Source organism: Lipophrys pholis (genome assembly GCF_963383615.2).
Source record: "Lipophrys pholis genome assembly, chromosome: 10".
NCBI lineage: Eukaryota > Metazoa > Chordata > Actinopteri > Blenniiformes > Blenniidae > Lipophrys > Lipophrys pholis.
Genome location: NC_137640.1, coordinates 6663958 through 6688446, shown reverse-complemented (window position 1 = coordinate 6688446; position 24489 = coordinate 6663958). Strand labels below are relative to the sequence as shown.

General features: G+C 41.6%; 1 protein-coding gene across 2 annotated transcripts in view; it reads right to left on the bottom strand.

The window, feature by feature from the left end:
- Positions 1-82: 82 nt before the first annotated feature.
- Positions 83-24489, bottom strand: part of LOC308116196 (uncharacterized protein) — an 89401-nt gene continuing 64994 nt past the window's right edge. Inside the window, exons 3-5 of one of the 2 annotated variants that reach the window (XM_080474230.1) lie at positions 18541-18614; positions 4283-4368; positions 83-866 (exon numbers count right to left, since the gene is read on the bottom strand). In XM_080474230.1, the coding sequence (XP_080330356.1) occupies positions 863-866; positions 4283-4368; positions 18541-18614 (164 nt within the window). In that variant the 3' untranslated portion in view covers positions 83-862. The remainder of the gene's footprint in view (positions 867-4282; positions 4369-18540; positions 18615-24489) is intronic. The other variant, XM_080474229.1, reaches the window with a different exon arrangement.

Genomic DNA, 24489 nt, shown 5'->3' with positions numbered 1-24489 from the left:
ACCAACACTCACTTCATACAAAATAGGCTGGAACCACTCAAGCTGTGTTTGATCACAAAAACGGAGACACACACTCACCAATCAAAGGAGGGGGCAAGTCTTTTAATAATGGAGCGATACCAGGGTACCCAGAGAAAGAGAAACGTAAAATCTTGATCTGGGATTGTAGATAGTCAAACCACCAACATGCAGCCCAGTTTCAGTCATTTTGATCTAAACTTCTAATGAAAGGTTTAACATGAGTGACTTAAAACACACGCAAACAAACTTTAGATCACATTTACTGTATTCGGACGCATATGATGTGTAATTCATTGGAAAGACGTCTGCAAAGAGAACAAAGTCAAACAACCGGGTGGAGACTCATGATTGTGATTAGAGCACTTATCATTGTCGCGTAGACGTGAATAAACATCAAACATTAAAAAGAGAGAGGAGAGGAAAGCCTCACAGACAACAAGTTTCCATCGGCGTCATTTCAAGGTAAATCTCTGTTTGAATTCCCCCCCCCCCCACTACCACCTAAACCTCAGAGAGCCGCCGAGCTGAAACCTTCCTTTCAGCTCAGTTCAGGTCATTCCAGTTCAGATCGGTTCAGCTCGATTCACTTTAATTCACTTTTCTTCACCTGGAAATGGCTCTCACTCCTGTCAGTAGACTTTCATTTACCGACGTGTGTGTGTGTGTGTGTGTGTGTGTGTGTGTGTGTGTGTGTGTGTGTGTGTGTGTGTGTGTGTGTGTGTGTGTGTGTGTGTGTGTGTGTGTGTGTGTGTGTGTGCGTGTGCGTGTGCGTGTGCGTGCGTGTCTGAAATGTCAGCATCTTCTCCATCTCTTGTCCTCGTCTGATGTTACACTGTCAGCATCACCTGCAGGGAAACAGAGAGAGAAATGGGGTTAGTGTGCGTTGTGGAGAGGGACAGAGGATCAGATACGACTCTGGTCTGTGTAAAAGTAATAAACTCTTCCTCCCTCTCAGCTCATGTAATCACACTGATGTAATATGAAAACCTCGCATTGCCCACAAAGCAAGCTTTTCAGGAACAATAAGAGGAGAAAGAAATAAGAGCGTTTCTGTAAACGTTCCTGTTAAAAACACACATTTGTGTAAATTTCCAGTGTCATTTACGTACTGCTCGTGCAAAAATGTTTTTATTTAACCAATGACAGGAAAAAATAAATAAATAAAAAATCCCATCAAACACAGGTGGAGGTGCAGCAGCTGAGGGATGAGTCGTCTTAGTCAAGTCCAATGTCCTCACACTCACACACAGAATTCAATCATGTCTCTGCTGCCGCCGGAGGGAAAACACTGTGGAAACCTCACTATGGTGGAAAATCACCTTTTCCATGTCATTTTACACAGGAGCACCTAGAGTGCACACACACACACACACACACACACACACACACACACACACACACACACACACACGCAATCTGACTGCACTTTGCACTAGGAAGCGAGAGATCAGATTTTTTTATATTTTTTTTGTTAACTCTTTGTGGTGCGGCTCTCACACCGTCATGCGTGTCTCAAGCAGAGGAGTCGGCGAGGAATGTGACTTTTATACAGCTGTGACAGGAGAGAAAAAAATAAATCTGAGGCTCAAAGAGTTAATATGATCTGATACGACAATAGGAGGTTTAGCGCTGTAATCGTGCTTTGTGAGGTTTGTATCAACACGATACCTGACCTGACTGCCGGCAGTCTTAGAAAATGACGTGTCACCGTGTCGGTTCAACGGATCCATTCACTTCTTCGGGGCGTCTGGACATTTAGTTTGATGATGACGAATAAAAAAAATCTGTGTTATATCAGGGTTTATGACACGCTGTATAGTAGTGTGTGTGTGTGTGTGTGTGACCCTGCGTTGTAAACATTCAATAATACTCATTGTCTGTACGTATATAGGAGTGAACGGGTGAAAGCCAGCAGAGCTCGGCCTTTAGACCTGCCGACCGTTTCTGGTGTATTTGTGCTCGGTGACGTGGCCGAAGGCCGACTTTACACACTTGATTCAAATACAATTCATGTTACAACCAAATTGAAACGTCGAAACACATTAAACGTTTGTGTTTATCAGGGAGTTTGCGCTTTTATTTTCCAAAACGCATCAGTGAACTTCAACGTTACACTGAGTGACATTGTGTTTTTTTTTGTTTTTTTTTAATCCCAATAGAGGCACGATTTGATTTGAGCCGGTCCCGTGAATACTGCTTTACTTCAGTTATCGCAACTAAGAATACTAAACAACTTGTTAATCCACAGCTGAAAATAGTTCAACATAACTTTTACCTCAATAACATCAGATACAAACTATGTGTGTAAAAATAGGATGGGCTGAATAGAAATTATTCATATTAATAAATGTTGAAATAACACAATTTTAATGGTGAACTATAGTAAAATTACCAAACATTGGAACTGCCATTGAACATCATCTACAGTCTCAAACATTCCCCTCGATGTAAACATTAGAAAGCTGCTGTTGTCGGGATCAGAGTAAACACGGCGGACGATTTGTCTGGATTATGAAGTGTCGTCACGCTTTTTGTTGTTTTAAGAGATGAAACGTCAGAAAGATGTGGTGGTAAAATGTGACTGAAGTAACGACACTTGTGCTGAGACGTCAAATGTACATTGATATTACCGCAAATTCTGACATCAGCTAAACAGAGTAAAAGTCCACATTTGAAATTTCAAACCTTCCTGGCAATTTCATTTTGTTTTGACTTCTTTCCTCGTTTTATTGTGTACCTGATTGGAAAAAGATGTTTTTTGTTGTTGTTGTGAAATGTAGAGTAATTAATGAAACAGTAACATACAATGAGTAAATACTCACGTTAGTGTCTACAAGCAAGGACAGGCAGCACTGACTTAATTAGTGGTGTTCAATGCAGAGATTTCTGAAATCATTTTGTGTGTAGCAGCACTTTTCATACATTTTTTCAGTTTTTCCATCACTTCGATAGTGCTGGTAATCGCGGTAACTTTGAGTGAAATATGACAATTTTATACGGGCACATCTGCACTTGCCACAGCGGCTGTCGAAAGGCAAATTTCATATTTGTCCTCGTGGCGTCGCTGTATTTACTTGCAATATTCAAAATAATGTCATTGTCGTCAAATGCCTCAGATAATTTTTATCTAAATTAGCAATATTTTTTATTTTTTTTATATATATCTAAGGATTTAGAGTAGGTTAAGTGACTCTGGGGGAAAAAAAAAACACCTTTGTGTGTCCGGTTCTGAATCTGAATCCACAAACAAAAGCTATTGTAGGAAAGGTAGAACTCAACAGGTTTCTGAAGCGTATTGACACCGTGTGTAACACCAGGGGGGTTACTAGGTAATACACTGTCCATTAAAATGGACCTGACGAGATGTGACCCAGCAGTGTGTGTGTGTGTGTGTGTGTGTGTGTGTGTGTGTGTGTGTGTGTGTGTGTGTGTGTGTGTGTGTGCGCGCGCGGGGCTTTCCTTCTCCTCATATTACAGACATTTCACAGCTTTGTGGTGTAATTCAACGTGTCAGAGGGAAGGGAGAAATAATGTGTGGAGCATCTCGTCAAATCGCTCGGGCTTAAACGGCCTCTCTCCGGAGTGTGTTTAGGAAATTAAAGGCCAGGGATTTTTTTTTTTTCATAATTGTCTAGTTTATCATTTTATTACAGCTCGTGTTCCTCTGATGGGCTCCCTTTATGATTTATCAAATACAATTACTGCGTGACTTATTTCAGGAGCCTCTCCATAGCCGAGGACTGTTAATGTGTGCGTGTGTGTGTGTGTGTGTGTGTGTGTGTGTGTGTGTGTGTGTGTGTGTGTGTGTGTGTGTGTGTGTGTGTGTGTGTGTGTGTGTGTGTGTGTGTGTGTGTGTGTGTGTGTGTGTGTGTGTGTTTTGCAGCTGTAGTGTATTTAAATAGCATTAAGTAATTGGAAAAAAAAAAAAAAAAAAAAAACAGGAAGCAGAGAAGCCGGAAAAAAAAAAAAAAATCCCTAAATCATCTGTGAGGATTTCTGAAATAATTTCCACACTTTGTCTTAGGTTTTAATTCCTTTTTCTTAATTCTCTTCTGAAAATATCGAAAATGCTCATATTTTTATTTATCAGGAATATAAGGAAAAGTGCCGTTTTAACTATTAAGACTAATTTTCTGTTTCATTCCATGTGTGTGTGTGTGAGAGAGAGAGAGAGAGAGAGAGAGAGAGAGAGAGAGAGAGAGAGAGAGAGAGAGAGAGAGAGAGAGAGAGAGAGAGAGAGAGAGAGGGGTTAATTCCATACCTTCCCCTTCCTGCTAATGAAGTGTAGGTGGCGTCCCGGTCAGCGCAGCTAATTGAACAGTGGAGATTACAGCAGCCGCTGCTCCTCTGTGAAAAGAGGGCCATGTTCATTAGTTATTGCCATATAATATTCATTCTCTGCAGAAATGTGGAGATAGTAATCTATGCAGAAGAGCGGCTCTGAGTTTTTTTTTTTAAAGCTTTCAATGTGTTCTGTGGTCGTACGAACTCAAACAGTGTTCAGACCTTTTTACTGTCCTGCTCTGAGCTGCTTTCATGAAAGCTCTAAACTCTACTCATATATATGTTGGGGTTTTTTTGTTTTTATTTCAAGGTTTATAAAAGAACCTTAACCTTCCCCCATAATTTGAACCCCAGTGAAGTATTTATTAGTAGAAAGGGCTGGAGGTCAACTACAAACTGCGTACTCACCATGCACAAACGCCTTGTCATTATTGTTCAAACCCTGTTGGTTTGTTAATAACATGTCAGATTGTGTACATTTGCCATTGAATTAAACGGCTCTTGCTTTTCACAGAAACGTTAATGGAACAAAAGACTCATCGTGAACTCGACAAGCTGCGGCTGCAGGACGAGTCGGTCGATTAAAACAAACTCGTCGGAGTGTCGGGAGAAAACAGTGAAACTGGCCAAGGAAATGAGGGACTGAAATACGCGTTCTGCAGGTCGCCGCAGCTGAATGATGCACGCTCATTAGTGCATTTGTTCACTTTAAATGTTGTGCGGATGCGTCAGATGTACTGACTTGCAGCGGTTGATTAAACAAATTAGTAGTGAACTGAAGTTTTAAAGTATCTTCTTCATGTGAGTACTTAACATGTGTAGTTTGAGCCCTCTCACAATGATTACTCACCGTACACACACCCCCCAGCCCCGGAAGCTGCGGGGGAAACACTAAAACTTTAATTCAGCAAACTCCTCGTTTGTTCTCTGGAATGGCTAAAAGATGATATGATGCTTTATGGCCGGAATAAAGTCAAAATATTTCCAATAAGCACTTTCCGGAATTTTGGCTATTCTATTGCTCATTTTGGTCGTTTGTTTACTCTTTGTCCAAAATAATCCTCCACATGGAAGTCGTGTGTACGTGATGACATGAAGCGGAGTTCGATATTTTTCTCCTAAAAGTTTTTTTTTTTGTTGTCTTGCACTTCCATCGTGTGGTGATCGTGTTTGATGGAGAGAGAAAAGGGAAAAAAAACGAGAATAAAGAGTAAAAACGGGATGACTTGTCATTGATTAAACTGATATTAAACAAGGTTGAAGGAAGTTGACTTCTCGGCCGTTTGTTTAAGTATCGTTACAAAATAAAAGACCGAACTACGCAAGGAAGATGAGAGAACGAAAAAAAACCAAAATGAGACTTCAACTGATTTAAGAGAAATGTTAGGAGTTAAAAGCTTAAAGGAGAAAATTAAATGGTAGAAATGTTTGTTAGATTGATTAGTTTTTTAAAAAAATATATCACAAAATCATGTTTCAGTACGTTTCAAGGTGTGCGCTTTATTACTTATCTTTTGTAAAGAAGTTAAATAAAAAAGTTATTATTAGAATATAGATAAATATTAGAAGTACACTGAGCAAGAAAGTGATTACATAATACTTATATATATATATATATATATATAATTCTCCACTTCCGCTTTAATACGCACAACATATCTTTAATACACAGGGATGACGAGACTATTTGCAGCTCGGACCCAGACGACTGCAACGCCGACTCATTCATCTGGTTTTCTGATGTCGCCACGAATAGAACTGAATAGAAACTCAGCGTGTCTTTATCAGGGCGAAAACAAAACTGATCTCCGCCTCCGTCACTTTTCTAACCCCTTCCTCTCACCCCTGTCCCCTCCTGCTTTAGCTGGTCGGTCCAGCTCGGTGGGACCCTCTCTCTCTCTCTCTCTCTCTCTCTCTCTCTCTCTCTCTCTCTCTCTCTTGCCTCCCTCCTCCCGCGGGGCAGAAGTAAACCACGCCTTGAGGCCCTGCTCCCATTGTGTGTCCTCTGCTACTTCTGTTTGGGGCCTTTGTGTGCCGCTAATCAGCCGTGGGGCCATGCTCAGCCCCGAGTGTGTGTCTGCCAGTGTGTGTGTGTGTGTGTGTGTGTGTGTGTGTGTGTGTGTCTGTGTGTGTGTGTCTGTGTCCCTTGCCCTCATTACGTAGCCACACTGGGAGGCCAGCATGGGAAGTTTCTGCTCCACCATCCACCTCCTCCACCCCCCTTTCTTTCTCTCTCTCTCTCTCTCTCTCTCCCCCCCCCCCCCCCTCCCTCCCTCTAGCTGTCCATCACTCACTTCCTCCCCCTCTCATCTCATCATCCTGAAAGTTACAGGCACAGTTTCCCATTAGAACTCCTCCACTTTGCGGCCTACATTTTTTAAAGTGATGCAACTCTGGAGACCCAACCGCTCCAGTCACCGCTCCATTATGGAATCCTCGTGGTCACAGATTAGAGTAACCGCTCATTTTCACGTTGAAACTATTTGAGCACTTTGAAGTGACCCTTTGTGCAGTTTTACAGAATCCAGTTAGAAAAAACAAACAAAGGAAATGTTCTATAATAAAGTTTCTCGCAATCTCAGAGCCATTTCTCACCTTTCTAGATGAAGTGGAGGATGATTGAAATTTCCTTTGACATTGTGACCCGGTGAACACTTGTACCCGTACTACTGCGTCTCTCATCTAATTTCCAGTTGTTTAACCAGACACGTATGAGTCTTTTTGTTGTTGTTTTGTTTGATTCTGTGCTTTATTTTTTGTTTGTTTTTTATTGCTTGTTTTTGTCCCTGTGTTAAACGATTTATACATTGATTTATAAGATTTATATATTGATACGTCCATGTTTGTTAAAAACTTTCCAAAGTGATTTAAGATGTCACAGGCCTTGAAGTGAAGTTTCATGATGTCAAAACCTTGAGGCAGGACCAAAACTACCTTTTGTGTATTTCTTTGATTTTGCTCTTTTCTGTGCAGCTGAAATCTCATGGCAGTGAAACAAAACGAAAAAACGAAAAACCTGTTGTGTGTTGCTCAAACTTGGCATTTCCAAAGTGCGAAATTAATCTGTAAACTAGAGTTTTTATGTTTTACAGGTTTAATTATCAGAAAGCACTAAAGGATGATTGTATTTTTCTGATGCAATGAAACTAAAACTTCAAGTCAGTCAAAGTAAATACTTTTTTTTTTTTTTTTTTAAACCAAATACATTCATGATATTTTTATTCTAATGCTGATTTAGTATTAGGAACACTTGGATTGCGTTCAAAAATTGAAGCAACCAATTTATGGTAAAGTAAACGTGCCATCCGATGGGATAAAATAGTTACTTAAAAAACATTTTATACTAAAATGTCCTATTTGTCCAAAAGTGACTTCAAACTTTATTGTTAGAACAAAGCTGTTGCTCTCATCACCTTGTTTTTGAAGCTTTTACATTGTTTATGTGACAATCTGCATTTGTGTTTTGTAATCCTTTACAGATTGCAAAACAAAAGAGCTTTCAGGGAGAATACAGGTGCTTTCTCTCTCTGTCTTCAGCATTAGCATAGTGGATTTTTACATTCATCTCTACAGAGATGCAAGAGTATCTAAAGCTTGTTCTCATAAAGGAAAGTGGGGGGAAAAAAAAAAAACCTGAGGGATTATTCTTTTAATAATTTAATCAATTTCACTGTTGCTTAAATACATGAATAAGCTGAACCAAGTGAACTGTCCGTTGCTCTTTATTACTCCCCTCTCGTCACCCGCTGGGTGCCCCTTTACCCTCGTGTTCCCCTCCACTCCTCCTCCACTTCACCTCCTTCTCATCTGTCCATCTCTCCTTTTCACTCTCTCTCTCTCTCTCTGTTTCCCCTCCTCCTTCTCACAGCAATGATGTATCACCTGTCCGTGTGTGTGTGTGTGTGTGTGTGTGTGTGTGTGTGTGTGTGTGTGTGTGTGTGTGTGTGTGTGTGTGTGTGTGTGTGTGTGTGTGTGTGTGTGTGTGCGCGCTTAGATGAGCAATGAACAGACCGTGCTTGTCCTCAAGTCAAAGAGCTTAAACTCCAAGTCCATCGAGCATCGAGACAGATAGTTAAGCAGACACACACACACACACACACACACACACACACACACACACACACACACACACACACACACACACACACACACACACACACACACACACACACACACACACACACACACACACACACACACACACACACACACACACACACGTACGCAGGCACACACACACACCACAGATTCCAGAGTGTCACCAACAACATGGTTCTCTCCTCTCTCTTGTTTCACTCACCTGTCAGACTCTTCACCCATCATCAATCCTCCACCTAATTCACAACAAATCTGCTCCACTTCACCGACTTGCACCCATAATGAGGCTGTGCGCTTGTGAGTCAGTCTGGACCGTTAGAAAAACTCCTTCAAAGTGTTACTTCTACTATATATCTACTGGCAGTAATTTGTCAAACCTTCTATCTACCTAATTCTGTGTGGATTGGCAAATTTCATCATTGTGTGGGCCTCTAGAAAAACAAAGAAAAAAGAATTCTCACTTCCAAAAGGCCAAATTGTGTCCAACACTCGAGCAAAAGGATGTAACAGACACAAAATATTTAATTATGATTGATTACTGTGTTTACTGAGTGTTTACAATTGAAATGCGATTCAAATGACTTTTCTCTTTTCATAAGCTATAAAACCAATAATGGAAATCATCCTTTGCACCATTATGTGCTTGTTTTATTGTGAATAATGACAATGTGTGTCTTTCCAAGAATAAATAACCGAGGCTGCCTCACATGCCTGCCAGGGTTCAGGTAACAATAAAACTTAATGGTGGGTCGTAATGTGTTGCTCGCACGACTGAGGCTGCTTCTTTCTTTCTTCAAGATCGTCTTCAAATTCAGTCTTCAGGATTCGGTGGTGATGTTACGTCGACTCATTCGGTTATGGGAAATTCTCACTTAACGTGAACCGTGGCAGTAAAAGCGGATGTCACACCTTAATGTGAAATGTGGGTGGGAGAGTTTGAGGGGGTCAAGACAGAGATGGGGGGGGGGGGGGGTCACGTCTGACCAGTCAAATGATTACAAATTAGCTCATTTAAAGTAGAGCAACAGTAAAATCTGCTTTTGAGTGAATCAAACCAAACAGGATTTGTCTGATTTTAAACTAATGTTTAAGTGTGGGCGGAGAGACAGCGGTCACGCAATATTTTTAGTTTGGAGTCCTCACAACGTTTAAGTTCATTATTTTTGGACTGGGCGAAGAAACCGGAGAAAAGCCACGCGAGCTCAGGGATAACATGCAAAGTTCACACAGAAAGGCTCCTTAACCTCCGAGTGTTAATCAGTAACTTAACTGTGCCAAACAAACACATGGGAGGCGACATGTGTGTGAGGTTGTGTGACTCATATGTGGAAATTACAAACGTTTCAAGGTATTTTGGAAACTCTCAGACTTAAGAGTTCAACTGCTATATAAGAATTTTTTTTATAGATTTAACTTTCCAAATATTGCAGAGAGATAGTGAATTGAATTTCCTTGCACTAAAACAAAGTTGAGATGGTTTAAGTTTTACCGGTCGACTCCACTCCAGATTAAAATGGGCTTCGTGAAGCACCCTGGGTTTGACACCGCGGGACTTTAAAGCATCAACGGGACTCACACTATCTTAAGGTCCTTGACTGTGTCGTAACTCTATATTTCCCAGCGAGGTGCATTCAAGGTGCTGACATTCATGCCAACATTGTCGCACATAATGGGAGAAACTGAACTGCATCCCCAGGATGGACATGACAACATCAACGGTAGTGGCTGTCAATAAAGTTAATGTCTCAGAGGAAAACTTTAAAGAATTGTAGTGAAGATCTCACAAGTTTCAGAGAGAAATTTCCTGCCTGTTTGTTATCATTCCTCAGGTGTGTGAAGACGGCGAAACACTGTGGGAATTTGAAGCAATAAATACGGCTTTAAGTTCCTCAACAACCATCACAGGTTCACAGTAGATGCATGAAAACAAAACTTGCTTTAACATGAACATCCGCGCTGGAAACCCAAACCCGGTGCCAAGAGAAACTACAGGATCGACTTAAGCTGGTAGAACCTGAAAATATCAATTAAAACGCCACAGGAAAAACACGCAGAGGAAAAACAGGGACTCTCTGTGTGTGTGTGTGTGTGTGTGTGTGTGTGTGTGTGTGTGTGTGTGTGTGTGTGTGTGTGTGTGTGTGTGTGTGTGTGTGTGTGTGTGTGTGTGTGTGTGTGTGTGTGTGTGTGTTTGAGGGAGAGAGAGAGAAAGTGAGAAAAAGAAAAGGAGATGATAATTAGTGGTGACTCAAGGCTTCCCTTACCATAATCCTCTGAACAATCTACACTCATACAGGTGTTCAGTAAATCCAATTACCAACAGGAGGAGAGAGCAGGCCGACGAGAGGAAGGGACTAAATTATTATTATGATTAGAAAGGAATCACAGTCGAATATCTTCTTCATCCTTCACTGGTTCGGTAAATAATACAGTTGTCTGCAGCAAAATTTGAGTAAATGTTCGGTCAGACTTCGGGGCTGCAGTGTCACTACAACCTAAATACCCGGCGTGAAACAGGGTCTACTTTATACCCAGTAAAATAAGGTCATGACCGACATGTAGCTCAAGCATGGGGGATCCATTTGACGGTTCCTGTGTTTACAGGGCACAACAAAAACACAACATTGTATTACAAAAGCTCCCAACTAATGCCAAGAGAGTGGACTCTTGGACATGGCAATTGAGCTTTGGTCCAATGCATGCATAATTGCCTCTGTAAGGCCGCCTCTGATATGTCTTTTGTATCCCGGTGTGTCGGTTTTAATATGTGAGTCCAGATATTGTGTACAGTGGATCCAGTACGTGTCACTGTGGTATTGTGCAGTCCTCATCCTCTGATCCCCTGTATGGTTAGCAGACCACAGAGCTCTGAACGGGCTTTTGCAGCTTATTCAAATCAGCGCAGTGCTCCATGAGAGCTGCTGTTAGTTTAGCTTACGGTTGCTTGTAAAGATGAAGATCCGAACGTAGACGAGATTACAAACAGAGGCTGTTCTTCAGAATCCTTCTCACACGTTGATGAGTCTGTCTGAGCAAAACTCTTAGTGTGTTACTCTAAAATGATCATTTCAAGTGAGAAAGTACTTCTGCACCAGAAACATTGATAACTTTTCCTTATATGAGGTCATATATCTCTCTATCTCTGCAGCACTTGCAAAATCATTTGCATAATCCACAAGCATTCACGACACACATATGCTGCGCTGTGGCACACAGTGATTTAGTTTTGTGTTTCACAGTACCAATATTGCCAGCAGCCCTAAAACGTGATGTCTGATGTTACCTGCGACAGTGAATCTTCAGAATTGGAGCCCGAAATTCTCTCTTCAGCCACCAGTGAATAACGATTCCATCATCATTTGAATCCAAATTAATTTCTAAAAGTAAAAGGCTTTTTTTTTTAAAAACACATTTGAAGTGCTGCTTATACATCACATCACAGTCAGCACAGTATGAAAACTATGTAAAGCTCATGATAATAAAACTCCTCATCCATTCACGTCTGTTCCCATCCTGGCCAAGTATGAACCGCAAAACATATTTAGATATAACTCTGTGTTGGATAACCTTTAATATACACCATACAAGCACTGATGCTCTCTGTTTTTCTTCTATGTTGTCTATATAAATAAAACTGACTGGATATATTCGACTTAACCTTCTATGTTCTAAATAGCCACACATGGCCACTTCCAGCTCATTCTTCTTTCTTTAAAACTGTTTTAAGTTAACTGAATGCGTTCATTATCTTTTAAATTAAACAGACATTACCATGTGGTGAGATTGTGAAAGTTTTTTGAAGGCATCCAGAGAGAATTATATCTTTTTTAGTGGATTTTTTTTTTTACTAATAAATCATGAACTCCAGTTTTATTTTGGTCAGATTTACACTTTTTATGACAAATAAAGAGCATTCAGTTGTTTTTTCAGGTTGACCCTAGTATTCACAAAAAGTCACTATTAGCTAGTACATTAAAATACATGCAAATACTAGTGTCCTCTTCTAGATTCACGTCTGCTCACTCACATGTTTCGAGAACTTTGAATAGTACTTAGATTTAATGCGTCATACAGAGACAGCTTGACTGAACGAACTGAGGATGGTTGAAAATGAGTCAGACTAAGGTTGTAATTTAAGTAATTTCACGTCATGTATTTCACTTTACGTCGGCTGTGCTGCGGTGCAGGTATGACTCCTCCATGACGCACTGCTGGACAGGGGACAGAGTTTCAAGAGCGAAGATGCAGGAAGGTGAAGAAGTCCTGCTGAAGAAAGCCCAAGGAGGGGAGAAGAGAATTCTCGCTTCAGTCCCTCCAAACTTGTAATGGAGGTTTGATTAGCAAGCATGTAATGTACTTTACCCCCACGGCTGGGGACGGAGGGAGGAGGGAGGAGGCGAAGGGCGAGGGGCGAGGTATAGCAGGAAGGAGGAGGAGTGCATATATAGGCTGCCCTCTCAGCAGGTCTCCTCATCTCCCTCCTCCTCGCTCCACCTCTTCCACCTCCCTCACTTTATTCCTCTGCTCCTTACGAACAGGACACAAGCCCCCCCCCCCCCCCCCCCCAACCACCGCCGACTCTAAAACCTTCATGCCGAATGCCGTCTCCTCACTGAAACCTCCTCCTCCCCTCCTACAGCTGCACCATGCTGGGTCAGTGGTGGGTGTGGGTGGGGTAGGATGAGGTTGGAGGTCAGAAGCAGGAAGCAGGAGATTTTTCTGCCCCAGCCCCCCCCCCCACCGATTAACTGGCTGCACGTCTGCATGCAGGAAGTTGTTTGTGCGCAGACACAATACAAGTTTATTTGAATGCAGCAGGGGAAAGTCGGCAGTGTTGTCAATCAGCTGGTTTCAGGGTTAAAGGCTAAAGGAAATGTTGAGGGAGCATCCTCCGGTGTGGGGCTTCCAGTGGCAGAAAACCCCCCCCCAAAAAAACTGCTCTGCTTTATTTCATCACATGTCACAAAGAGGCCATTTAAAAAGTTTTAAAAAGTTACGTTTTTAATCCAAACTTGGGAACATTTTCGAGACAGTTCTTAAGAATCAACCCTCATACTGTTAAATTTTTTTATTTGACCTTCATTACTGCAGTTAGTCTTGTTGTGACACAACAACAATTGAAACCAGCAACCAGCAAAAACTTGTTCAAACATTTTGAAACATTTCTATACAAAAGCGGACTTGACCGAATTTGCTAACGTGTCGAAATGGTGTGAAGAGCACAAGCTTTGAATTCTTCCCATAATTTAAAAAGAATTTAATAAAAAAATGCAGTTTTCTTTGTAGTGAAAACAAACGTAACCTCCTGCATATAAAGTGTCTCCAGTCTTAATAATATTGAAAGTAAAAGTTTCTGAAAGTCATTTATTGAAGCAAGGACACAATCACAAAGTTTCTCCTGTGCCTCCTCCCATGTCAGAGCAGCCCCCCCCCCCCCCCCCCCCCCCCTCCCTCCCTCCCTCCTTCACTGTGCTGTCGGCTCAGGGTGTGAGCAGAACAACATTAATGTGTGGAGACACCTGACAAGCCCACTGGCCTTTAGGGCTCAGTCTAATCACTCTAGACCCGAACCCATCGGGAATTAAACCTGCAAAACCAAACAGTCACTGTGGGAGCTGGCCGGCATCTGCTGGAGCCACTCGATCGGCTGCTGTGGGGCGAGGACGTCACGAAACTGAACACAGTCCAAAACCTGGCTCGATCTGTGTGTGACCCTTTAGTGCTGTCAAGGATCCGGGAGACAGAGCGAGTCTTTAGGGGTTTGCAAAAGATTGGATGTTTCATCTGACTAAAAATGTGTGACCAACTGGTGACTCTTAAATGTAAGACCATTTACATAAATAAGAAAATCAGAAATGATAATAAATAAAAAGAGGAAGCTCATTTTGAAGTACTGTAATCAAAAACAGCCAATGCATTCCTGCTGATGTATTAAACATTGGTGAGAAATATACGGTTTTAATTGGGCCAATGGTGGCGAGGACGTAGTTATTAATGCCCTCGAGGTTCAGATCAGTAACTGACCAGGCTGTTTAATGCAAACAAATTAATTATCCGTATAATTCTTCTCTTTTAAATCTGACAGGACTGAGGTGTCAGAGTTAAATCTTCCATATTTGCACAGATGGATTCACATTCCTTTATTTTCGAAAAAAAAAAAAAAAGAAGAAGAAAAGAATGAAAACTGTAATCCAGCATGACCACGAGGAGGCTGGTAAATGTTGATGCATGACAACATAAAGGAGGTCGGACATCGGGAGGCCAAGATGTCAGCCGGAAAATGTCACTGAAATGCCTTTGAACCGGCATTAAAGCCTATTTTCAAAGTACAGTACCACGTTAGCGTAAGAATTAATGGGTATTTTGCCGTGTTTAAAGTACAGTAGCTTGTTAACTCTGGTATCTGTTAAGCCACACAGGGCCCCTCTCCTCTCCACTCTCCTCCTCTCCTCTCTCTCCAGATGCCCTCATTAATTTTAGATTGGCTCTAAATGAGTCTCCTTCATCGCGGCCGAGGTTTTCTAAATTAGATTCATTTATATTTAAATTGTGAAACAGGCGTGGTTAATGAGAGAATCGTTATTTTGGGGGGGTTATTTCAGATGGCTGGATAGCTGGGCAGCTCGCTGCTGTGTGAACTAAAACCACCAGAGGAGGCACACATGATGTGAGGCCTGTCGGATCCAGGCTTCTCTTTTTCTCATGATTGAAGATTTTTTTTTAAAAATCATACAAAATAGCTTTTATTTGAAGAATTATTAATTAAAATAGAAGGATAATTTGTCATTTTAAGGATGAGGTTTTATGAGTTTTCAAGAGACATTATTTTCAATATTACTTTTACAATCCAAATAATAATAAAAAAGGGGTTGTTGTTGAGTTTGATCTTAAATGTCTTTTGTGTAAAAATTTAAATACCTGGAATAAAGGCCATTTTGATCGGACACATGCTCTTTTTTTGTTTGTTTCCGACAGTCTTTTCCCAGGTAGAAGTACAAGCTCAACAGCATCTACTTGCCAAAAACATAAACACAACCAACACTTGTTTGTTTCCTCTGTTAACACCTAATTTAACACTCTTAAAACTAATGTGTCACTTTCAACACGTCTGTGTAGTTTTCGGCACCACATGTGCCAAAAAGGCATTACAGGACCCAAATGTTGACTTAACAGGTGCCTCCATCAACACATGATGCCTCGGAGACGCAGCGGGACGCCTCTCGACCTAAGCTGCTAAAATTGCAGCGCTGAAAATGTCACATGTGAGTTGAGAGAGAGAGAGAGAGAGAGAGAGAGAGAGAGAGAGAGAGAGAGAGAGCATGAGGTGGGACAACAGAGCTTCTCCTCCCCCTATGAACCCATCCTTCCCTCTCCATAAAAACCCAAGTCACACAGTGCTTTACAGCTGTGCGTCTCCTTACAAGGCTTCTTACGGCTCCCAGCGTCCTATAGCAACCCCCAGCTTCTCCCCACCAGGAATTTGACTGTTAGGAATCTAAGTGCCAGGCGTTTAAAACCTGAGGAATGCTATTGTTCTGGTCACAGCTGCACCAGTACTGGCCTGGCTACTGCTGCCACTGTGTGTGTGCGCATGTGTGTGTGTGTGTGTGTGTGTGTGTGTGTGTGGAGGGAGGGAGGGGGGGGAGGGAGGGAGGGAGGGAGGGAGGGAGGAAGGACAGCGGGAGGAGCTGAAGGTGTGAAAAAGGCAACTTTACGTGTTTCCAGCGCTCCGCGGTCTCATGACAAAGCAGCACATAGTTGACAGCAAGTTGACACATTCCTCGGTTTGCAGAGCCACCTCCACCTCCACCTCCACCTCCACCTCCACCTCCACCTCCACCCCGCCCACCGTCATCATCCGCTCCTCCATCTTCCTCCAGCATCCCAGTCTACGTATACCTGTGACTTCTCTGAGATCCGATAGATGTACACAACAACGTACTTGCTCAAAGCTGTTACACAGACCTATGTATGTACGCAGAGATTAGGTGGAGGATTAAACTGTGGTTGAGCTCGGGTACCGTAGGTGGTCTCCACCTGCACATCGGGAGATCAGTGCTTCTTTAAAATTGCATATCTAAGTCGGTCATGTTTCATTTTATTCTTGTGTTTGTTTTTGTTTACTTTACTAGTGATGGGACACTTTTGTCATTGTGAGGATCAAATTGTATGACTCCATTTCACTGTAGTGAAAGTTTGTCAAGTGGAGTTTGTTGAATCAACATGGATGCATTTGACCTCTTATTGAAGGTCAAATGCTATTAGTAATACAGTCATTATAAATGTATAATTTATATTTGTTTAGGTTTGTTCCTCCCACGGCCGGTGAGAGAGAGAACATTTGTTTCTAGAAGTTTGCCCAACAGCTACCAATGACTAGTTTTGACTGTGGCAGTCCTAAAGAGGACAGACCTGCTTTTGGCTAAATAAATAAAAGAATATAAACGTCAACAAAAGCTCAGTTAAATCTATATCACTCATCTGGTACCTTATCTGCGTCATTTAATGATTTTAATGCTTTAGAGATCAAATAAACAGTGGATGCTTGAATGGATGGATGACGGGTGAATTAGTGAGTGGATGGATGGATTTCACACAGTCTGGAGGTGCTTTATGATGGTAACCATGTTTAATCGTTCCTACATTCATGCACAAAAACACCAGTGCTGGCAGCGGCTGTACAAGCTGGTATTTCTATCGGTTCGGTTCAGTGACTTGCCCAAGAACACTGGACTGCAACCGGGGTTCAGCAGAAGAATGGTGGGCTCCACCACCTGAGCTACAGCTAATAGTTTTAACTCTTTAAAGTAATCTCTCTGGTATATTTACCCCACCACCTCCACAGGTTCCGTATCTAAATAAACCGTCTTATGTGGTCTGACTGTTTATACATTATATATGAAATGTATCTATATCTGGGTGAAACTTTAATATATAAAGCTTGTGCTCGATAAAGAGATTGTTAAATAGTGAAGAACTAAAGTTTCACTTTAAACCGATTGATTGCAAACAAGTGCTTCTGGTCATCAGGCAGGAACCTTCTGTCACGTGTTTCATCTCGTTTCAAGACTTCCAGACGGTCACACAGTGTTCTCTGGTCTCTGACACACTCTATAATGACAGCTCCCAAAACTCCTACACAGCTCTACTGAGACTGCTCAATTGAACAACACTGATGCTAACTTCCCTAGCCAGATGCCGTTTGGCCATCACAACCCAAACGGCACCGCAAGCTTCAACAAATCCAGCATCCAGTCATGGGAATGATGCAGCCATGCCAGAACGATCCAGGAGGCCGTGTCGTCAGCGAGCACGAGGGATCTAGTGGCTCAGGCTCTCCCCGGCTTCACAGTATTAATGCAAGATACTTCTATGAAAAGAATTGATGAAACCCTTATTCTTGGCAGACGTCACATCCCCACGTCTCTGTGGTCAAATTTCCAAAATTCTTCTGGGGGGTTTCCACCCCCCACCCCCGTATGTCATATAATCAGCTAACTGATGCACAGAAGGAGCATCGTCAACATCTGTTATTGTTATTGTTTCTATCATTAGCCGCATGTAAAGGCTTCATGAATGTTTGTTTTTTTCTGCTTGTACACTAGTTTAGTCACTACATCATATAAATCTTTTCTACATGATCCAAACCCCGACACTAAACAGAGGCCACTGTCTTGAAGTGGCAGATTCACCTCTCTCTCTCTCTCTCTCTCTCTCTCTCTCTCTCTCTCTCTCTCTCTCTCTCTCTCTCTCTCTCTCTCTCTCTCTCTCTCTCTCTCTCTCTCTCTCTCTCTCTCTCTCTCTCTCTCTCTCTCTCTCTCTCTCTCTCTCTCTCTCTCTCTAGTAATTACCATCCAGCTGCTTGGAGGAACAATGCTTGGCTGTCTTCCAGACGGCTGACTTCATACACTCTGTGCCACGCTCAATTTGGAGCGCAGCGGAAGCTGGGCATGACTGGCACCCTCCAAGGCATTTCTGTCTCTCTCTATATGAGACTCACAGTGAGTGTATTTGTGTGTGTGTGTGTGTGTGTGTGTGTGTGTGTGTGTGTGTGTGTGTGTGTGTGTGTGTGTGTGTGTGTGTGTGTGTGTGTGTGTGTGTGTGTGTGTGTGTGTGTGTGTGTGTGTGTGTCAAACCCACCAGTTTCCACTTGTCATCCGGTACATGCATTGGTCCGGGTCGCTTGGTCAAATCATTGCTCTTCTGTTGCAATCCTGGAAAGACAAATAAGAAATAGAAATTTAAAAAAAATCTGAGAACTTTTATGGATTTTTGCAAAGAAACTCTTTCACTCTGAAATGTGAAACAAGCCGTTTGTTGTGGAATCATGCAAATATTCTGTCCTGTTTGTGGAATTTATTTGATGATTTTTGCAGAAGGAGCAAAAAGGAGGAAAAAAAAAAAGAGGTGATAGGAGCGACGTCTCCACAGACAATCGACACCATAAAATGGTGTGTGCAGAGTATTTAGTATACCGAATGTGGGTGAATTCATAGGAGGGAGACTTATAAAACGTTTGGCCTTGGTGAGAAGCTGCTGAGACTTAAAGGTCATAGTTCACAGTGAATCCTTGTACACCCACAATAGTTCCCAGTGTTTCCTGACCACAAGGTCGTGTTACCAGGCAACAACTCCTGTTCAAGGATAGCAACTTACAGACTTCTTTTTTTCTGTATGCTTTTTCTTTGTGTACTGCGATAAAGTTATAGTCACAGGGAGCCAAAGGTGACTTTTCATATGTCCTGATCATCTGAGGTGAAAGTTTGCCACAACTGATGGTACAGCAAAGCGGCGATCATTCACATCTGAATACGGAGAACTCCACTCATTATAGGAGCCAAAATTGAACTACGGTTATCGACACAAACCTTTTGATATGTGAAACCAAACTGCCTTGGAGCTCTTGGAGTTTTTGTAACGCACATGCACACACGCACGCCCGCAGGCAGGCAGGCACACACACACACGCGCGCGCACACACACACACACACACACATACACTTCAACTGAATAAGCCAGCAGTACGACAGCACAAAGAGGACCTGTTAGAGTCCAGTAGGCCCAGTTACCCCAATCACAGTCTGCTCCCCCCCCCCCCCCCTCCCACAAAAAACTCACACAAACAAACATGCACACCAACCTGCACACACATATACACACTACCAGCCTCAGTCTGCCTCTTACTGTTTTGGACAGAGGGGCATTTAAAGAGCAGAGACAAACAGCAACAGTTGCTAGTTGTTGTGTAACACTTTGACAAGGAAATAGCAGCATTTAAACTGAAAGCCTCACAGTTCTGTTACGTCGCTGCACCATCCAGCTAATAATGTGAGTTCTTCTCTACTGTCTTTTGTTGAATTAATCATTACATGGAGATAAGAGGGCCTTCCGATTGATTAAACACTTCAACAAACACTCATTGGGTCTGCACCATGATGCAACTACACACACTTAAACGTGACTATTCATTGCTGTACATGTTGCCGGGAGGGGCAGACGATGCAAAGAAAAACTCAAAATGGGACAAATGACATGAAATGATTGCATGCAGGAGTCAAGTACTCACCTTCACGTCTGACTAAACTCCTGCTAAACTGAAGTAAAAACATTTGATGTGGCTGGATATCCACAATATTCATAATATTTTATAAACTTGTATTTCACTCATTATCTTAAATTAGAGCATCTGGCTTTATACTGATTCAGCTATTAAATCATTATTATTAAACAAATATCTTTGTGGCAGCATAGTAGATGGATTCATGGGGACAAAATTAAATTAAATGGAAAAAATATAAAATGAAATAAATGTGACTAATCTCATCAGTTTCATATAACAACACGAAGAAGAAGAAGAAGAAGAAGAAGAAGAAGAAGAAGAAGAAGAAGAAGAAGAAGAAGAAAAAAAGGAAGAAGAAGAAGAAGAAGAAGAATATTTATAAAAAGAATTAAAACAGTTAAAGCAGGTTTTTATTCATAATTTGACTAGTAATAATACAATGTCACTCATGTCATCAGTCTGTAATTTATTATTGCTATTTTTTATTAATGAATTATTATGTTAAAGTGACTGTTAAACCCATAATTCTGTACCTGGCAAGACACAAGAGCATATGATAACTTATCTAACCACATTATCATATGAACAATAGTAATATCTGCCATAATACAGTCAATGTACTCATATGAACTCCACCACAAAAACAGTAACGTGATTCCCCATTTGCAAAGCATACGGTTGAGGTTGGTGCAGCGTGGCAAAGGGCCAGGCCAAAGCAAACAGAGGTGTGTTTCTGATTTGACTGCTCACTTACTGCTGTTGCAGAGTTTATACAGACATACACACTCACAGAGAGCTGTGCCGCATCGGTGTATTGTTTTCAAAGGTAGTTCTAAACGTGTTGACGGCTTTACTACGAAGCTGCTGTAACTTTTCATTCACTCATCGAGAAAAACGTTGTAAAACTTGCCAATATGCTCTCTAAGTGGCTAGTAAGTAGGTGAGGTTTGTAAAAACATCTATAAATAGTTAGATTCAGTTTCACTACAACGTTTGTGTTGAAAAGTACATTGAGTTTTTTTTTTTTTTTAAATGTGCATGAGCTCTATCAATCAGGATTAGCTTGGTGTAAATGGTGTTCTTCCAGGCCTCATTAACATAGGTGTGTGTCAAAGTATTTAATATACTGTGGATTAGTCATGTAGGAGTAACTGGGTACGACGGTGACTTTGAGGTAATGCCACCCATTGGAAGTACAGGTGTGAGTGGCATGTCGAATAACCTGTCAATGCAAGTGCATGCATGTAAATTCCTGTGGATCTGTGTGTGTGCATGTGTGTGTGTGTGTGTGTGTGTGTGTGTGTGTGTGTGTGTGTGTGTGTGTGTGTGTGTGTGTGTGTGTGTGTGTGTGTGTGTGTGCGCGCGTGGTGGGGGGGCAGTGGGCCCCCAGGGACTGGGCCCACTGTGATTTCCAACAGGATTGTGGGTAGTTGAGAGAGGGGTTTTTGGATTCTGCCTTTGTTTGTCTCTGTGTGCTGACATCACTGTGCTGATGGCACCAAATCCCTGTTCTACTGCACACAGCACTTTCTATACAAAACATCAACACACACACACACACACACACACACACACACACACACACACACACACACACACACACACACACACACACACACACACACACACACACACACACACGAGGCAGTAATGCCAACTTGGCCAAAAAAAAGACTTTCTCTTTTCAATACACATGCAGACATCCAGGAATGTACATCTGAGAACGGAGGAGGCAGTGAGGGTATATATATATATATATATATATACACACACATATACACACACACACACTTCATATATAGATTCAAAATAAAGTATAAATTAGCAGTATAAAGATAAAATGTTGACAATAACGTCATTTGAACTCTTTTGCTCAATTCCAAAAACAATTATTTTATTTTTTCTTATTTTACAGCATTTTGACTTCTTCCTTGACATCTGGACATGATTGAAAACATTTGGATATTCGTTCAGCCTCATCATCAACAACTTTATCCTCAACATACGCAGTAAAATGTATGCTTCCTTTCTCTTTTGTACTTTTGACCATAATTGCAATCCGCGGTCGTATTCTCATGTTCGCCCTCGCTGAGCTGTTTTCTGATCCTGTTTCATCCTGAACAACTTTGCACTTATAGACAATCCACATTACGTTTCAGTTTTTTTTGATCAATTATTATCACACACTTCTATTTTTTTGGTTTTGTTCATTTAGGTTTGTCATTAACAGCTGTCCCACAGACATGAGGCTTATAAGCACAGCAATCTGCTCTTGCCCTTTACATAGCTTGGTCAAATATTAACTGAGAGCCTTTCTGTATACTCGCATACTGTCTTTTAGATGCATGCAGAATGGAGAAGTGTGGGAGGAGTCCGGGGGGGGGGGGGCGCAGAGTTGACAACACTTCCTGTCAGCCTAGAGGATAACGAGTGCTTGTTTTGCAATCAGTAAATTGTTTATTGGCGACTTTTATTTGTTCAGAGCAACAAGGTCTTGAGGGAGCGTTTTCACGGGATAATTGTTGCACCTTGAGTCTGTTAGCAAGAGCTTTAAATGGGGAAAAAAAAGTTTCAAGGTGGTAAATGAGAACACACACTGGCTCAGTTCAGCTGTTGCCTTCGACTGACAGCATGAAGTTTCAGTTCGAAGAGTCAAATCAACCATGAACAAAGATATTCTATTTGTTATTTGCACAATATGTTTCTGTTTGTCTGCACACATTTCAGGTACAGCAACACTCAAATTGTCGTGTGGTGGAAATTGTCCTTTGGATTTTTCAACTATTCAGTTTCGGATATAGGAGAACTTTGTCTGGTTCAAGGACACTTCAGTAGAGAAGCTCACTGCTTGCCGATGCAGTTTCAACCTACATCCTCTGGTTGAATAGCAGTCTGTGAAACCACTCGTCCTCCTTCATGCCCTTGTATGGTTTTGCACTTTGTAGGGCATACGGGACTTTAATATGGCCATAGAGACACACACACACACACACACACACACACACACACACACACACACACACACACACACACTGCTCCTAATGCTTCCCTAAGGACCCCGGAAAGCGTTTGGGATGGACCCAGCACTCAGAGCCACTCAAAGCCAATCAAAGCTGATGATAGCTCAGACACTTACCCTATCCATCCATTCACTGCCCCTCTCTCTCTCTCTCTCTCTCTCTCTCTCTCTCTCTCTCTCTCTCTCTCTCTCTCTCTCTCTCTCTCTCTCTCTCTCTCTCTCTCTCTCTCTCTCTCTCTCTCACAAACATTTTTTTATAAAATGCCTTCAGGTGATCGGTGTTATCACCAAAGCATCTTTGCGAGGAGGGACAGGAACATATGAGTATTGGCCATGAGGACATCGAGACGATGTGACCACAGAGCAGAGTGAGGATGGCACACACACAAGAGCAATTTGGGAAGCAGTGAGTCCATCCTCATGCTTACTCAACATGCTTACTCAACATATTTAAAACACCTTCCCTATGCCCGATGTGTATCATATGGGGAAGGACAGACTTTGAGTGTTCCCAAATGACTCGGGTCCACGCAAGAGTCACAATCGAATAATGCTTCCACTAATAAGCCAAACACGACTCATTGCGATGATACAGACTCACAATGCAAACAAAGATGAACCAACGATCGGACCATAATCTTCATTCCGTCAAATGTCAGCGAGTCAATGTGTGAGATGAAAACCGGAGGATCTTCCTGTCACCTTGTGCAATAACACACATGACCTGCACCAAGGAAACTCATTCAAGGAAAACACAAGTCTGAAAAATTCATTTGACATTTACTCAAGTACTGCTTTTTGGTTTTTTCATCTACGTTGTTTTAGGTCTCATCTAGCGGTTCTTAAATAAAATGTTTAAAATATGTGTCTCAATCAACCGTCACCCGCTTGCAGCTTATTTCTTTCTTATTTCAGGTTATTAACAGTGAGTTTCGGACCCCAGCCCTTGTTAGACTGACCATAGATTACCCTCCCCAACCCTCCCCAAAACAGAAAAAGGTCTCGCAGGAAATCACAGAGACTTTAAATTAACATCAAGACACTCAATTTGCTGTGTCATCGTAAGTTCAAAGTATGTTTGCAGCTACAAATGTTATTTTGGTAGGAGGTGGTACAGCTCCTTTGGTCACATAGGTTACAGATCCATTGTTTAAATTTTGAAAATTCTATTGATTTATTTTTATTTTCTGAAGAGATTAAAAAAAACAGCCATCAGTAGTGTTGTGTCAGACACAGCATCCAACTGTAATGCTCGATATCGCAGGTTAATGAATATCGTATTCTTCTGGTCTTTTAGCACAACTTTCAAAAAGTTTCACAATGTGAAATGATTTTATTGTAAGCATACTTAATTAAAACAGACACACAAGCCAAGTGTTAATGGTAAACCAAAAGTTACCGCAGTTCAAAGACTTTCCAGATATTTCAAATGTAAAACATCTCACAAGCAATTAAAAAGCGGGACAACAAAATCTGAGGATTTTGAGTGAATTACAAAGTCTTAAATCAC